Source organism: Octodon degus, unplaced genomic scaffold (assembly GCF_000260255.1).
Source record: "Octodon degus isolate 3935 unplaced genomic scaffold, OctDeg1.0 scaffold00072, whole genome shotgun sequence".
Classification (NCBI taxonomy): Eukaryota; Metazoa; Chordata; class Mammalia; order Rodentia; family Octodontidae; genus Octodon; species Octodon degus.
Genome location: NW_004524648.1, coordinates 5,582,595 through 5,599,790, shown reverse-complemented (window position 1 = coordinate 5,599,790; position 17,196 = coordinate 5,582,595). Strand labels below are relative to the sequence as shown.

General features: G+C 49.1%; 2 protein-coding genes across 2 annotated transcripts in view; one reads left to right on the top strand and one right to left on the bottom strand.

The window, feature by feature from the left end:
• Tnfaip1 (TNF alpha induced protein 1) overlaps positions 1-9,889 on the top strand; it is a 13,446-nt gene extending 3,557 nt beyond the window's left edge. Inside the window, exons 2-7 of the mRNA XM_004635425.2 lie at positions 2,561-2,879; positions 3,778-3,947; positions 4,350-4,439; positions 4,516-4,568; positions 5,359-5,554; positions 7,382-9,889. Of these exons, the coding sequence (XP_004635482.1) occupies positions 2,675-2,879; positions 3,778-3,947; positions 4,350-4,439; positions 4,516-4,568; positions 5,359-5,554; positions 7,382-7,618 (951 nt within the window). The 5' untranslated portion in view covers positions 2,561-2,674 and the 3' untranslated portion in view covers positions 7,619-9,889. The remainder of the gene's footprint in view (positions 1-2,560; positions 2,880-3,777; positions 3,948-4,349; positions 4,440-4,515; positions 4,569-5,358; positions 5,555-7,381) is intronic.
• Positions 9,890-10,571: 682 nt separating this feature from the next.
• Positions 10,572-17,196, bottom strand: part of Poldip2 (DNA polymerase delta interacting protein 2) — a 9,776-nt gene continuing 3,151 nt past the window's right edge. The window contains exons 3-11 of the mRNA XM_004635424.3: positions 16,394-16,491; positions 15,637-15,733; positions 15,415-15,490; positions 15,104-15,211; positions 14,398-14,534; positions 13,568-13,594; positions 13,264-13,389; positions 11,620-11,699; positions 10,572-11,039 (exon numbers count right to left, since the gene is read on the bottom strand). Coding sequence (XP_004635481.1) covers positions 10,925-11,039; positions 11,620-11,699; positions 13,264-13,389; positions 13,568-13,594; positions 14,398-14,534; positions 15,104-15,211; positions 15,415-15,490; positions 15,637-15,733; positions 16,394-16,491 — 864 coding nt within the window. The 3' untranslated portion in view covers positions 10,572-10,924. The remainder of the gene's footprint in view (positions 11,040-11,619; positions 11,700-13,263; positions 13,390-13,567; positions 13,595-14,397; positions 14,535-15,103; positions 15,212-15,414; positions 15,491-15,636; positions 15,734-16,393; positions 16,492-17,196) is intronic.

Here is a 17,196-nt window from a genome sequence, read left to right as displayed (position 1 = left end):
TTTTTCAGAACCGGGGATTGAACTCAGGCCCTTGCACTTGCCAGGCGAGCGCTTATTCCACTGAGCATCTCCCCTGCCCTCACCATAGTTTTATTGCCAAATGAGTTTAAATGAGATAAGGCATATGCTAAATGCTTAGATTTATACCTGGCTTATAGGTAGCTGTAGAACGGTAGCTATTGTATTGTTTTCTTAGTTTTTGTGATTCTTAAGATAGCCCAAATCTACATTTGTCTTCAAGTATTGCTTCAAGAACCTCTCTAGATAGCAAATTCCAGTGCTCTTCCTTTCTCAGCAAGGATTACAGGCATACACCACATCCTGGCTTTTTTTGAATGTTTGCAAACCCACTGTTGGTTGAACCCACAGATTTGAGACCTAGAACATAAATCCTAAGAGGTAGGATGTAGCTAAGATGTAAATTGGGGTGGGGGCCAGGGCTCACTCACTTTACCTGTTGGTTCTGTGAACTTATTTTTTTAACTTTTATTTACATTTATCTATGCTTAATTTATTTCTGTGATATAAGTTTTTGGTTTTGTCAGTTTCTTCCGGACTTTTTGTTCTGTGCAACTACCTCCTCTGGTTTAGGAACAGCCTGTGTGGGTTTTGTTTTGTTTTGTTTTTGGGGTTTTTTTGGCAGAACCAGGCATTGAACTCAGGCCCTTGCGCTTATCAGGCAAGCGCTTATTCTACTGAGCCATCTCCCTGGCCCTCCAGCCTGTTCTTTTTCAGTCAGGATCATCTCAGCGTGGCAGGGGGAGCTCGCTATTCTAACCATGAGCGCATCTTTGGTGCCTTGTTCACCGGGTATGTTCAGTGACTGAGAATCTATGTCTAGACTCCCAAGTTCAGCATTTCTCTCTGCATTTTTTTTTTTTTTTTCGGAACCGGGGATTGAACTCTCTCTGCATTTTTAAGCACATGCCCCAAAAATTCAGCACTCTTTCTGGGCCACTCACCCTGTGTCTGGCCTCATTGTTTGGACTGGGTACCCCCATCAGCTCTACCACTAAGCCTGGAGTGGCACATGCTGCTTCTTTAATGTCCTGGGCCAGTGAAATAGCTCAGCAGACTAAAGTGCCTGTTTAGGCAAGCTTAGATCCCCGGTTTGATCCCCGCACCATATGCTGTGCCAGCCCTGCCCCTACAGCACGCCAAGCCAGCCTAGAAGGTCATAGAGTCACACACCTGTAATCCCAGTGTTGGGGAGGCTGAAAGCAGGAAGATCACCACGAGTCTGAGTTTCACAGTGATATCTTGTAACAACCAAATATATTTTAAAAATTAAATAAATAAACTTGACATTAAAAAATAATAAAAATAAAGTGATATCCTTCAGACACTTGGTGACTTTTCGGATGTGCATACTCTTGATAGCCTGGGCAGTCACACAGATGTTCTTAAAGTGAACATGAAGATTTGACCCTCTTTGATTTGCATGATTTTGTGGGATTTTCTAGGTCTCGAGCAACAAACCATCTTTATGTGTTTCCTCAGGCCACTTAGGGAAGAGCTGTGAATTACTGTTAACATTTTAGATGCTGTGCCGGGCATGGTGGCATTCATTTGTAATCTCATCGCTCTGTAGGGCTGAGGCAAGAGGATCACAAATTCAAGCCCATTCTGGGCAACTTAGTGACTTGGCATACCTTGTCTCAAATTTTTTTAAGTTTTTTTAAGGGCTGGGAATGTAGGTCAGTACAAAGACCCTGGATTTAATCCCCATTATACACACACACACACACACACACACACACACACACACACACACACAATTCCATATCACTTAAACATTTTTATATTTATCATCTAGTCTTTCTGGTCCTTTCTCCCTATTCTTATTAGGAGGGAAGAGAGGAAGAGATAGGGCTGGGCTCCCTCTCAGGAAAAAGAGGCAAAAATAGCCATTCTGTAGTTGTTCTGCCTTGAAAACTGGTGATGATTTCAGGAACTTGGGGGTAAGGCTGGTGCCAAAAAAGGGAAAGGCCAGGAAAGCCAGGAAAAGAGCAGGTAACCTCTGCCAAGGGTGCTGGCTATACTTTTTTCCTTCCTGAAGCCAAGCTCCCTCCCCTGTTGCTAAAGTAAGCACTGGCCAGGCTGCTGCTGGATCTGGAATCTTGAGAAAGGAAGTGCATCCTGTCCCTCAGGCTCCTGGGAGACTCCTAGGCAGAGTGAACTCCCAGTAGGGTGGACTGGAGGTCTGGGATCCCGGTCCAGGGAAAAGAAAGTATCTGGAGTCTGGCTGGTAGGTCTCTACAGTGATCTGCTCCCCAGCCCCTCTCTGGCCAGTTGGAGGACTTGGCTATGTTTTCCACCACCCAGAACTGAGCTGAGTCTCAAGCTGGTGATCTGCTACCCTGGGAGATGGTGTTTCTGCTGCATGTGCTCCTGATACAATGAGCAGCAGCTGCAAAATCTTTTTGGTGCCTGGGGACATACCCTCTGTGGGGAGTGCTTGGGCTCATCAAGGACAGAATACAGTCAGAGTTCCTATTGTTATCATCCTATCCCTTGAGGTCCCTGTTCTGGTGACTTATGTTTTTCTGCTTGCTCCCAGTGTTGAGAGTATGAGGCTCTGGCCTCCGCGCTGGCCTCACTTGTGACCACTTCCACCACAGTGGAGCCTTCCAAGCCCACCTCCTGTCGTGTGGTGATCTACCTGCAGCGGGAGATGTCTGGGGACACGTGTTTGTGCCCTGCCTCAGGGGCTAAGCCCAAGCTAAGCAGCTTCAAGGGAGGAGGACTGGGCAACAAGTATGTGCAGCTCAATGTGGGTGGCTCCCTGTACTACACCACGGTGCGGGCACTCACGCGGCACGACACCATGCTGAAGGCCATGTTCAGCGGGCGCATGGAGGTGCTGACTGACAAAGAAGGTGAGCTTGGAGGGCAGGGTGGGGAACGAAGAGGGGCCCCGGGGAGATGACTTCAGGACAGGGCTTAGGCCTGTAGATCAGGAGTTCAGATTCACGTTTCCCCTTTGCAGAATATAAAACTTCTTCACCTAGTAGTCTTTTTTTTTTTTTTTGGCAGAACCAGGGATTGAACTCAGGCCCTTGCGCTTGACAGGCAAGCGCTTGTTCTAGTAGTGTCTTTAGTAGAGCTTCAGAATTCTTTGAATTACACATAGAATGTTGTATGCTTAGCCATTTTTCCAGACAGAAGAGCCACAGGGCTTTTTTGTTGTCATTGTAGTTTGTTTCTTGCCATGGCACAGAGGATTGAAACTAGGGCCTTTACACTCAGCTGTACCCCCAGTCTTTGGGCTTGAACTTGAAATCCTTCTGCCTCCGCCTCCTAGTGTTGGAATTATAGGCATGTGCCACTATGTCTAACTTCATATTTTTTGAATATTAAAATAGGACTAGACTTGCATTGATAGCAAACTTTTTAGAGCTTTAAATGATACAAACAGGCCACTATGGTGTGCGTGCCATAGGTTTGCCACCACGGGACTCGAGTCTCAGAACTGTCACTTGAGCCTGAGCAATGGGAAGGAGGCAAACAGGGCCTGTGGTCTTGTGCTCCTGAGTCAGACCTCTGTGGGCCTGTGCAGAGCCTGTCTGGCCTGTGTCTCCCCGGCACACAGCTCTTAGGTTCAGAGAAAAAGGATGAAAGACAGCTGTGGGCCCAAGAGCAAAAAGGTCCATGATGTCCTGGCACCCTGGACCCTGGGTTGCATGTTTCATGCTACCTGCCACCTACCTCCTTAGGTGGCCTTTGCCTGCAGGCAAACAGTAATTGTGTGGGGCCCATCTGAATCCCTGGTTCCAGGCTGGATCCTCATAGACCGATGTGGAAAGCACTTCGGCACCATTCTGAATTACCTCCGAGATGACACCATTACCCTCCCTCAAAACCGGCAAGAAATCAAGGAACTGATGGCTGAAGCAAAATATTACCTCATTCAGGGGCTGGTGAACATGTGCCAGGCTGCCTTGCAGGTACGGGGCAGAGGTGGGGTGACCACATGTGGCAGGAGCTGCCCCTCTTCTGGGGACAGAAAGGTCCTTTCCTGTAGGCTGTGCGGGAGGCAGTGAGGCTCCCATCCTGGGGAGCCCCACCCCATGTTTTAATCTTCGCCATTAGAACAGTGAGATGTGACCATGGCCCGGCAGCCAGGTGTCATGCTCAGCAGTGTGAGCAGGCCCTGCTTCTTCTGGGTCATGTTCCTGGACACCTAGACTTTGGGTCTTCTGGAAAGGAGGGTCTGCTTGCCAACTGACAATATCTGTTACCAGGCACCTCGTGATCTCTCTCTGATCTCTCCTTACCAAGCAGGGGTAGCTAAGGCAGAGTGGCTCTGTGGGTACCTGGCTAAGCTCTCTGCTCTGTGTATCACCTAGGACAAGAAAGACTCCTACCAGCCTGTGTGCAACATCCCCATCATCACGTCCCTGAGGGAGGAGGACAGGCTCATTGAATCCTCTACCAAGGTACCAGGAGCTCAGAGGACTGCAGCCCAGGGATGCCAGACCTCAGGCCTGGTACTTACTCTCTCCTCCTTCACAGCCCGTGGTGAAGCTGCTGTACAACAGAAGCAACAACAAGTATTCCTATACCAGGTAAGGCGGGTATCTCTGCAGAGGGGCTACAAGCATAGCTAAATGGCTAAGCAGCTGGAGTGGATACTGGCAACAGACCCAAGGGAAGCTGCTCGCACTCCTGGCATGGACAGCACAGGTCTATGTGTTAGACTCGCTCATGCTAAGGGGAAAAAAGAGTAGAAGGGGACTGGACAGAGGTATTAGAACTTGGCCCAGCGCCTTGGTTGCTATCAGCAGTGGGACAGGTACTGCACCCTTAACGTATGTCTCATCAGGAGCATCCTGAATGTCCTCATCTTCATCTTACCAAACAGAGGAGGGTGTCGGGAAGCCAGTGGGCTGGGAGTGCCCCTAACCTTCTGTAGTCTTTGCACTTCCTGCTGAACTAACTTCCCCATGGCCCAGTTCTCCTTGTAGTCACACTTGCATATACACAAGTTGTTGGAGGCCCAAAGTCCTACACTCTCCCCAGGACTCCCCATAGACAGGCACATTGCCAGTGGCAGCCCCAAAACAAAAAAAATGCCACCTTCTGAAGCGGCAGTATAACCCCTTCCTCCAGTTTAAGTGGGCATCTCCTTTCCTCATTTCTAATACACCTTAGAACCAACTCAATCCCTTTTCCTCACATTCACTCAAAATTCTGAGGGTGCCCCATGACCCTGTATCTTCCTGCCCCCCACCTCCTGACTTGCCTTCATGTCAGTATGATGGGCACAGTGGGGAGAGGAGCGCCCGCTTGCCTCAGCAGCTCCCCCTTGTGCCAGAACCTCATTCCCAGGCCTGCTGGCTCTTGTGGGTTTTTCAGCAACTCTGATGACCACTTGCTGAAAAACATCGAGCTATTTGATAAGCTTTCCCTGCGCTTCAACGGCCGCGTGCTCTTCATCAAGGATGTCATTGGTGATGAAATCTGCTGCTGGTCCTTCTATGGCCAGGGCCGTAAGCTGGCAGAGGTGTGCTGCACCTCCATCGTGTACGCCACGGAGAAGAAGCAGACCAAGGTATGTGGCCTTGTTCTGCTCAGAGGCAGAACTCCACCACCAGGGCAGTGGTGCTCAGGATGGGACCGCACTACCCAGCTGAGCCCCTCACCAGATCACAAACAGACCACGAATGTTCTCTTTCTCAACCATATTTTGGGTGCTAGCCTCAGTTTCTTGTTTGCAAACACTGGAATGACAGCATGAATTTACCAGAGATTTGGATATGAGACAGCTCTTTGAAAAACAGTGTTGGGCCAGTGAGATAGCTCAGTGGTCTAAAGTGCCTGCTTAGGCAAGTTTAGGCAGGTGCAGAGGACCGCAGTTCGATCCCTGGCACCACATACCACATCAGCCCTGCCTGCCCTCAGGATGGGCTGAGATGGCCAAAAAGAAAAGCATTGTGGTGTAGGGGAAATCACTGGAGCTTTGAAGTTAGAATGCTGTTCCAGACCTGGTCAGTCACCTTCACCTCTGCAGTCACGTCCCAGAATCAGGCATGTGGAAGGCATTACGTTCCAGAAACACAGCCCCTTCCTGCCAGCAAGTAAGCACGTATCCTACCCAAAGGAGCTATCTTTCCTGACAGATGAGGGCCTGGAGTGAAGCCTTAGACCATATGGGGAGGCCAAGTGGGTGTGAACGGCTCAAAGCTGCAAGGCCCGGGTAGCACCTTGTTGGCCCCAGATTGCTGCAGTACCTCCAGCTGGGTAGGAGTCAGTGGAGGCTGGGGAAGGACAGCTTACAGGACGGCACTGTACTTCCCTGTGCATTTTTTTTTTTTTTTTTTTTTTTGCGGTACTGGGGATTGAACTCAGGACCCCACGCTTGCCAGGCAAATGCTTATTCTACTGAGCTATCTCCCCGGCCCCCTGTACAAGCTTTGGCAGTGGAATCAGGGATGGACCGAGGGGGAGAGAGTCCGCGTAGGCTCCTAACCACCTGAGCCCAGTGGAGTCAGGACTCAGGGCCAGGTGAGCTGGGCATGACAGCATCACCTGTCAGATTTCTAAGTATTCTCCTTTGTATGTGCTCCCTCACCTCGCAAGACAGGCAGGCCAGAGCCCTTCTTGTCTGACAGATGAGGGCACAGAAGCTCCATGTGGTGCAGCCAGTTTGTTAGTAGAACCCTGAAGTCTTGATCACCATTCCCTTATTCTTTCTCCCACTGGGTGAGGTAAGCAATAAAAAGTAGTAAAATAGCCAGGTGCAAAGTAAAACCTAGAGGGTGGGGAGATGGCTCAGTAGAATAAGTGCCGGTTCTGCCAAAAAAAAAAAAAAAAAAAAGTAAAACCTAAAATGGGGCTGCAGTTCACTGAGGATGCCCTGGACTCTATCCACAGTACTGCAGAGATAAATACATAAAAAATAATGATGAGAGTAGCTACCCAGCTGGCGTTGAACTACAAATTCCCGCCTCCGTCTTCCAAACAGCAGGGATTATAAGTGTGTGCCACCACACCCAACCACCAGCTGCTTTGGAGATACTTGGTTGCTTACTGTGCATCAGGCTTTTTGAGACTGCTGTTAACCATTACCTGACACACAGGAAACCTTGGCCCCAAGTCTCCTCCCAGTCAGTGGAGGTGCTCAGATCTTGGCCCACTGTCTATAGATTCTTTGTCTTTCTGTCCTGGATGGGGGTGAGATGTGGGGCTGGGGTTCATCTTCCATACTCTCATGCTCATAATCTCACCCCTTCAGAAGGCCATTCACCACTCATGAGATGACCACCTGTCACCCTCATGAGAGTTCAGCAGCCTCATGCATGAACACAGGACCAAGAGCCCTGACATTCCACTCCCTTACTGAGATAAAACCCACTTGATCTCATCCCTCTGGCCCTAGGTGGAATTCCCAGAGGCCCGAATCTACGAGGAGACACTCAACGTCTTACTCTATGAGACCCCTCGAGTTCCTGACAATTCTTTGTTAGAAGCCACAAGCCGGAGCCGGAGCCAGGCTTCCCCCAGTGAAGATGAGGAGACCTTTGAACTGCGGGACCGAGTGCGCCGCATCCACGTCAAGCGCTATAGCACTTACGACGACCGGCAACTTGGCCACCAGTCTGCCCACCGTGACTGATATTACCATAAGGGAGTCTGGGCACAGGAGGCCCTGTCTCCCATCCTGTGGAGCCTCACCCCATCTGCCACCCCCCACTGCTGCTGTCTGGGTGTCTTCCTCCAGCACTCAAAGGCATGACAGACCTTGCCTGGGAGGTCAAAGGGCCCAGGCAGCACAGAGGGGCCATGTTCCCTTGTCCTGGCCCCAAGCACTTCCACATGTATCTCCCTTTCTGCACAAGGAGCTGCTTCTGTTCTGGAGTGAATGGACTGACCTCCCACCTCCTGCCAGGAACATTCCCTTAGCTCCATTGCAGAGTGCCCCCTTTCTCAGTTGAGGCCCACAGGAAGCTTTCTTCTGGGGGAAGGTGGCTTTTGGTGCTGTGGAAGCCCAAACTTTAGCAGAAGGGGGCTTCTTTTTTCCTAAGGTGTCTAAGCACAGGTTTGATGACTTTTTTAATAACCTAGGAAATTAATAGTTTTAAACCTAATAAAGGGCCTGGACGTTTCTGCCACCCCTGTAGAGTGCAAGGGCCCTGTGTAAGCCAGACCTTCAGGCCTTCTTGATGCCTTTGGGATCTGTCTTTAAAGCACTTTGTACTGATATTCAGGAAGTTTGTCACTTGCCCTGACCAATGTATTTTTATGACCCTAATCCCCTCTTGTAGAATCAGCCTGAAAGAGGAGAGCTAAAGAGGAACCAGTAAAACAATCCTCAAAAGCAGCCAGTGTGGCTTTGCTGGCCTGGCCAGCCAGCCCTAAGAGCACCAAGGAAGGAAGGATGCTACAGCTGGAATCTGTGGTGTTAACATAGCATCCTGTGAGAAAAGACTCCTCACCCCCCACAGCTTAGAGGGACTGACAGGATTGTTCTTCATTCTGGTCCTAGAAGGCATATGGATCATAAAGGCAGAGGCTGGCACATGGGCCTGAAAGTAAGCACCAGGAGGGCCACAAAACTTAAGGACACTGCACAGTGCTGGCCTGTGTTCCCAGCTGCCCCTGTGCAGAGGTGGCCAAAGCTGGGCCATTGTATCACCTGCCCTCACAGACATACGTTATTGGTTTGTATCCTGGCTAGGGAAGGTGGCTGTGCCCAGTGGTGAGTCTCTGGGCAAAGTAACCATAACAACCTAAGCCCCTTGAAGACCTTTCTTCCCAATTGCTAGGTCTTTTAGCCATTAGGATTCCCTGTGTACCAGCCAGGGCGAGTTCCCCTTCAGGACTTTGGTTTTTATCCCCTTGTCAGGTTTGGTCCTTGCCAGGAAGCTTATCTGAATTCTTTCCAGAAGAATGCTGTCTGGGAGGGAGCCGTTCTACCAGCCTAACAAAGCACTGTGGCCATGACCAGTCCCACTTTCATGAAAGAACAGTTGCCAGGCTCATCCCTCAAGCACTACTAAGACTGCTAAGTGGTTGCTCATGGCACAGCCCAAAGCCTCTGGGCAAATACCAGGCCCAGGTGGCCACTCAAGGACCTGAAATGACAAGATAGGGCAAGGCAAATGTGACTTACTAATCGGGCATTTTTTGTTAGTCACAATCTTGAATGTATAAATAGCACTCAGGCCAGGTGTCGGCAACCAGCTACTAGTCTTCCAGCCCTCACTGGAGGTAAGGTGACAATCCATTTCTTTTAGATTCAGGCTTAGACTTTGTGGCTTTCCTAGAGACTGGAATGCCTCAGCCTGAGGCCACTGCACTATTTTCTCAGCTGCCCTCTTGAAGCCCTTTAATTCCCAGCTCCCTGAGGTATTTTCATGCTTGTCCTTCAACCTCTATGTTCCCTACCTGCTAATTAGTGCTCTGACTTTCAGATCCTCTGCCATCTCAGTGATACCTAGTTTTGATCCTGAAAGCACAATAGTCTGGGCCTGGGCATTTTTCTTTTTTGACTATTAGCTCCTTAATCTTAAGGAAAACACTAATACTAAATCCACTGACATGATCTTAGCTTCTTTTAATCATTCTTTGTGGCTTAAGGGTTTGTAGAATGTGTTAACGTCATTCAGAAAACACCTTTTGGCAGTATGAATTTTCACACTTCAGCCAAGCAAGGGAAAAATGAAAGAGCAGGGTCAAATTTTCTTATTGGTGTTGAGAAAACTGAAAGCTTGCTGTTAAGACAAAGCAGTAATTGTTGACGAATTTCATATGTGACCATGGTCTGCCTGAAGAATGGCATAAATCCTGACAGTTTTTCTTTTATCACTAACTATAATCCTTTGTTAACCTAAGTGATAGAAGCACACACTAATTTCTAATAAAACTGTTATGCTGCAGTGGTACACAGCCATGTTTACATGTGTGTAATGGTACATAGAACTCGGCCAGCTGATAGCTGTGGGCTCAGTTCTTTTACTTCTGTTCCCCGTGTGACTTCCTATGCTAACTAGGTCATAAAATCTATTGGGCTGCCCCATAACCCAGGGTCCCCCTAGTGGAGAATTAAGGAAAACACAATAATTGGAATTGTGATTTTAGTGTTAGTTCAACAATGAACCTACCTCTTAACAATCACTGCAGTAGTGGGAAAGAAGGAATCCCAGGAAGTAGGGCAAAATACTACCTAATTTGTCTCTGGCTCTTGGAGATCTAAGAAGTTCTTGGGGCTGGGGAGATACAAAGTAACTTGTCTTGGTCACTTGTGGCATGGATATACACAGCAAACCCAGTGTGCCAGGAAACCCAACAGGCTCACCTCTCCCAGCCCAACTAGGTCAGTACTAACAGCAAAGCCACTCCAGCCCTGACACTGGCCTCTGCACTTGGCAGAGGCAAAAGAGAGATCAAAAGTCCAGTCCAGCACCCACTTGCTAGGAAGAAGCACATTGCCTATGGGAGATGTCCAGCCAGTCTCCAGGCTCAGGAAAAGATGCCAGCCCTAGCAGAGAAGGCAGCTCCCTGGACCTGATGGCATGAGAAGCAATCAAGTCCCCTACCAGGTCAGAAAGGGAACCTGAGATCCTGAGCAGAAATGCTGAGCACTAGTTTATTGACCAAACTTCATGTTCCAGACAACTTGTGACAGGTCAGGAAACTCCTCCAGGCCTGTGGCAGCTGAACAGTTCCTTGATGGAAAGGTTTATGGGAACACGAAAAAGGCAGGGCTTATGAGGAAGCCAGCCAGCCTGAAGAGTCCTAGGTGGGTCTTCTCAAGAAAATAGGTAACTACAACCCCCCAAAAAATAGAGCCCTGCAATCAAATGTGCAAAGGATGAAGTGACCCATTTGGGCCACAATGGAGGGAGAAAAGTTTTGCAGCAATTGTCGGTTCACAGCTGACCTGAGGGGCCCAGCCTAGGCACTCAAGGCCTCAGCTGGCCTACCAGTGAAGGCCTGAGGGTGGTGTCTTCTCATCCTTATTGCTTTCCAACGAGAAAGGTGGGATCCGGACATCAAAGTGGGAGCCATCAGGTCTCTCAAAGCGAAATGTGCCCCTGCAGGTCAGAGAGAAGCTGGTTTAGAGGGAGTAGGGACTGAGGTCCTACTAAAGACCTCAATGGACGCATGCCCTCAGCTCCACAGCCATAGCAGGATGACGTACACTAGGCTCTCTTCTAACAGGATGACTGACAAGAGACCCACAAACCCCTCTTGGCCCTACAAAAAAACAATCACAGCTGTCCAGATATTGGCTCTTCAATGCACACTGCATGAGCTGTCCAACTGCACTCTCACAGTAAAGTGTGAAACACCCAGGGAAAAAGCTACATAAGCAACTCAGTGGAAGCAACCTATGGTAGGCATGCTACAGTGGGCTATTTCTATCGCTGAAAACTCGAAAAGATACACCATCACTGCCCTAGACCTCAGTCCTCAGTCCACATCATAGGGAACCAAGAAAAAGCAGTCATAAAAAACAGGCAAGTTCCACACATCAATGAGCAGCAGAGAAGGCTCCACCTCAGGACATGATCTGGCGGAGCTGACCACTGGCTCGGTGCTTACTGTGCACTCACTTTCTGACCTAAAGCTCCATCTAGGAAGCTGAGTGGTGCTGCCCGCACACACACTCACCACATGTGCCCACTGGAGGCCTGTAGGGAGACATGGCTGCTATACTGGAATGCAGGCTGCTCCTTGGACAACACTGGTTCCTGTAAGGATTCAACAAGATGGGTTAGGCCAAGCTCTAGGGACACATTTCTCACACTCAGAAGCCACATGCTGCCAGGCCATCATCAGTGGATGCATGCCAACCAAGCTATCACCACAGCAGGCATTCTGCAGTGACAACCTGCCAGCACCGCCTGCAACAGCAGGGCTACTGGCTTGGCCTTTTACTCCACCTCTGAGAAGGTAATCTCAGACTGGCTGACTGACTGAGGACACTAAGAAAGATGCTGGGCACAAGATCTACTGTGAAAACAGCCCTTTCAGCATCTCCTCTGGACAGCTAAAAGCTAAGCACTTCAATAGGTACCCTGCAAACTGCTGCTAACTCAGTTCTCCTGGTCATCACAATTTACTTATATATGATCTCTTTTAGTAGTAAGGAACAGATTTTGGTAATTTGTCCAAAATTATGCACTGATTATACAGCTGGAATTTGAATCCACACTGTAACTGCAAGCTCTGCTCCTAACTCACTTTTTGTGCCCCTGCAACAGGATAAATGCTTGTTGGATGTGGGCCGACACTAGTACTTCTTGTGATCGTATTTCTCAGACGATAGGGAAAGGTAGGCAGGGACACAAAATCACATCTCTTCAAAATCAGCAAAAGAAGCCTGGCATGCTAGCACAGGCCTGTACTCCCAAGCATGCAGGAGGCTGAGGCAGGAGGATAGTTTCAAGTTCAAGGCCAGTCTGGGTTACAAAGTAAGCTTAAGGCCAATCTGAACTGCATAGTGAAACCCTGTCTTTAAAAGACAATCAACTGGGCCAGCAAGATAGTTCAGCATTCTAAAGCACCTGCTTAGGCAAGCTTAGGCCTAAATTCAATCTAAGCTTAGGGGCCATGGTGCAATCCTGGCACCATGTGCTATACCAGCCCCACCCCCAGGGTAGGCTGAGCCAGCCACCAAAAAAAAAAAAAAAAAAATCAATAACCAACAAAGGGGGCCAGGGAGATAGCTCAGTGGAAAAAGCGCTTCCCTGACAAGCACAAGGGCCCAAGTTCAATCCCCGGTTCCGCAAAAAAACCCAAAAGGATATACATGTATAAAGAGACAAGGACAAAAAAAAATATGGGGCTGGGGAGATGGCTCAGTGGAATATGCGCTTCCCTGGCAAGCGCAAGGGCCTGAGTTCAATCCCCAGTTCCGTAAAAAAAAAGAGGCAAGGACAGTTATGGGTGTTGCTGGGGGCTGGCAGAGGAACTAGGTATGCCTCACCTCAGTGCATTCAAGTTCAGGTCTTTAGAAGACATTACACTACTCAACAAAAAGTACACAGCTTGGACTTTGGACTCATGTAGACCAAAATCTCAGCCTGTCACTACTAGCAATGAGACTGTGGATTCATCAGGTAGCTTCTCAGCCTCTTTCTTCTGTGAAATATGTTACAGGCAATCTACATCACAGGGCTATTGTAAGATTTTTAACCCAACACAACCTAGTGTGTTTACACAGTGAGTCTCTGTCTATAACCACAGGACAGGAAGAAAACACACACAGAGCCCCAAGGATTCTCAGGCAGGGCCAGGCCTGGTGATGCTCACCCTGCCCACCACCCCTCGGCCTCGCACTGTCTCCAAGGTGCCGGAGAGACTAAATATCCTCCAGTGCCGCTCCCGGAGCTGTACCACATCACTGTCCAGGTTCTCCAAGCGGATACAGTAGCGCCACTGTGAGGGAAGGGAAGAGTTCACATTCATCAAAAGAACAGACTTTGAGGTAGTCAATCTAGAATTCTGTAGAGCAGAGGCAACAAAGGCTGCCAACTATGGTACACAGGCTCTACCTCCTCACCCGACCGACCGGAGGCACTCCTGAGCTCCCCCATGTGCTCAGGAAGACACTCACCCAGTAGACATGGGAATTCTGGGCTTCCTGGGGGAAAAAAACAAAGAGTTTAAGTCCCAGAAGGCAAGACCAAGTCTGTTCCAACTGACATGTCTCAGCAAAGTCCAAGCATTCCAGGAAGGTTGCAAAGGCAGACTACGCTGCACACATCTGTGGGACGACAGTGAATTTGACAGTGACAGAACTATGATTGGCAAGCCCACAGAGTGGCACCTCCCATGTCCATTCCTGGTCTCCATCCTCCTCATCCTGTCAAGACCACCAACAGAGCTGGAAGCCACTCAAAACCCACTACAGGCCCCTGCCTTTCTCACTCACACCACATGCTCTCCTTGCCAGTGCCGGCACCCACCACAGCTGCCAGGCCCCTGCCTCCTGCATCCTCCCCCCGTCTCACGCTACAAGGCTCTGTTTGTGGATCTTGACTTCTCTTAACCATGAGCTCATGGAAGGGTAGAATAGTTGTTCATTTATATTTGTACCCCCAGGCCTAGCTTAGAGGAGTGATTAATTATGTGGCTACTATATACGAAGTACAAAGATAAACCCACAGTTTTAGACAAGTATGCATACATTTCTAAGCAAGGCTCCCTCTGAGCCCAAGGAAAGAGAGAGGAGCGGGCATGGAGGACTCCGTCCTGGGACCTGTGGGTCTTGATGTGAGCCACTACCTATAGGCTACTCAACCCTGCCAAGTGCAGGAGCAGTTGGGAGCAGAACCACAGGGTACAGTTTAGATTTAGGCTCCACCACCCCAGGACTCATATTAGGTGCATCACCCAGAATCTCAGGCCAAACCCAGCAGGAAGCGGCACAGGCAGGACACATACCCTCATGCCCATGTAGAAAGGGATGACAGTGACACGAATGTTCTCAGTTGTCTCCCGGTGGACATCAGACAGCTCTAGCCAGGGGTGATTCTTTTCTTGCCAGGCCCGGAGTGTTTCCCGAGCCACGAAAGGGGGTGCTGAAACAAGAGCCAACAGGTCAGTCCAGGCCAGGGCCCAGGACGCTGTACCCATTCTCCAGTTGCCTCTTCTAGAAACCCCTCCACAGTGGTGGCCCAGGTGAATAGAACACACACAAAACAAAAGCCAGGCTACTCCTGGCCTACTGCTGCATGCCTTTAATCCCAACACTCAGGAGGCTGAGGCAGTAGGACTGCCATGAGTAAAAGGCCAGCCTAAACTACATACCACGACTCTGTCTCAAACAAAAAAAGCAAGGCTGGAAGAAGGCACAAAGCACTACAAGGATAACCCTTGAGGGGCAGTATGATCCCATGGGAAGGAAAATGGACCACAAATTAACATCCCTGGTTTTTAGACCTCCAGCCACTGCGACCTAGCAACCTTGAATCACTGTTCATCATTCCCACGTCTGAGTTTCTATCGCTATAAGGAGACAGCAGCCATCAACCTCAGAGAGCTAATTGGGAGGCTAGAAAGGTTCTGGAAATCCAGCTGTAGGATTACTTCTGCAACACCCTCCTGGAAGGGCCCTTCCATTCCTGCCTCCCTAGTTGAGAGAGATTACCTTTCGTCTGGTCATACAGAAGAAATCTTTCAAAGAGCTCATGCTGGATGGGAACTTGATCAGTGGAGGTGTAGGGGAGGATGTCTTCATGGCTGACATAGTCTAGGCCTGGCACAGAGAGGCACAGAGTGAGGCTCACACAGAAGAGAAAAAGTGCAGGGATGAGGAGAAACATTTCCTGGCCTTGCCCAGGATGGGTGACCCCAACAACACACAAAACCCCTCCCTGCAAAGGATAGAACATCAGAATCCTCTCTCAGGGACACACAGTCCTCTTCTTCAAAGGCATCACTCAGATGCTAACTCCTCACCAGGAATGGCATAGAGGGCCCGGCTGTCATCATGGTTAGCCAAGAAGGTCACAGCTTCTGTCTGAGATCTCTGAGACTAAGATACAAAGAATATCAGGGGCTTTCTTGGCTACTAAAACCCTGGGACCCAGGACTAATCTGGGCTGTTTGAGCCCCCTCCCCCTCCCTTTGACCCCACTGCCATGAAGAGAACCCCCAGGCCCAGCTATCTTGCTTACTTACTATATGTGGGCAGTCTCGGGCATCAATCAGCACCTGATAGTAAGTGTGAGTTTTGCCTTTCACCTCCTTAGAGCCGTGGCCAGCAGGATTCTCTGTTCTGTGGATTGAGAGAAATCCAACATCATCCTGAAAGAAGTGGAACCTGTGCCTTACTCAGCTCCCCACCATGCCTTCACCTACACAGGCTGCTGCCTGGTGCTTTAACATCACTGGGCTCCTGATTGACAACCCTAGCCTAACTAGTGCTCATCAGGGCAAACAGTGGAGGCTAGGGAGCCCATGCAGCCACTGTTTGCCTAACTCTAGATGCCTCATGGAAGAGGGCCACGCTGAGAAAATCCAATTGCCATCTCACTCCCCAGGACACCATGTACACTACCCCTCTCACATTCCAGCCATGGAATTGAGCTGTTCCTTTTCTTTTTTAATATAGTCTAGTGATGTGAGATTAAGAGAATGATTCCAACTAAACCTCAAGAAACCAGGATGACTAGCCCCTCAGAGCCACTGGGGCACTTAATAAAAGTGAAGAGTAGTGTGAGAAAGCACACTGGGGAGACCTAAAGGGACCCTCTGCCTTAAGACTGTCTCTAGCACTCAGCAACTTTGTCTACATGGTGTCAGTGCCAGAGAAATACTCTGGGGATGTTTCAAAGGCCCAGGATGCTGCCTTTAACCCTGAGACAGTAATTACATATAACTGTGATGAGCTGGGCTGCCTCCTGAGGACACTGTGAGCCTAAGGAGAAGGACTTACTTTTCTGAAGCTGCAGAAGCCACATCCCGATCATACAGTCTGGCCTGCCAGGGAAACAGGACAACACCCCGGTAGCCAAAAACACTATGAAGAAAAAGCTAGAAGAAAAGAAAGGGCTCAATAAGTCTACGATCTAGTAGTCTAAGTCCATCTAGGTTGAGACCTAACCATGAAGGAGTACATAAAGAGACGTCAGCACAAAGTCTTGCTACCTTCTCTCTTGACCATCTCCAAACCAACTTTGGAATACTACACACCCTGTTCAACTGGCTATGTTCATCCCTCAGATCGCAGCTTTGGCTTTCAGGAAGCCACCCCTGACCTTCCCTCCACAACGGACAGCCACCAACTAGCTATAGGGCATCAATCCCTTTCTGGAGTATCAACTGAAAACAAAAACAAAAAACCACGTCTACTTGCTTTCTTACCTAACCCTAATAGACAATATCTGGTCTATTATAGGTATACAAAACAAAACCCTGTTGAAGAAACAATGTCTTCCTTACATACAACTGGCCTACTGGCTTCCTTACATACAAGGGGCCTAAATCTATCCCACTGGCTTCCTTACATACAAGGGGCCTAAATCTATCCCAGTGGACCTGGAACAAAGCTGACAAAGAAAAAGAGCCTCAGCCAAACATGGTAGTACATGTCTGTAATCCCAGCACTCAGGAGGCTCAGGCAGGATGGCTGTGAGTTTGAGTCCAGCTTGGGCTATAAAGTGAGCTCAATGCCAGTCTGAACTGTACAGTGAAACCCTGTCTCAAAAAGGAGAAAAGACAGACAGACAGACAGACAGA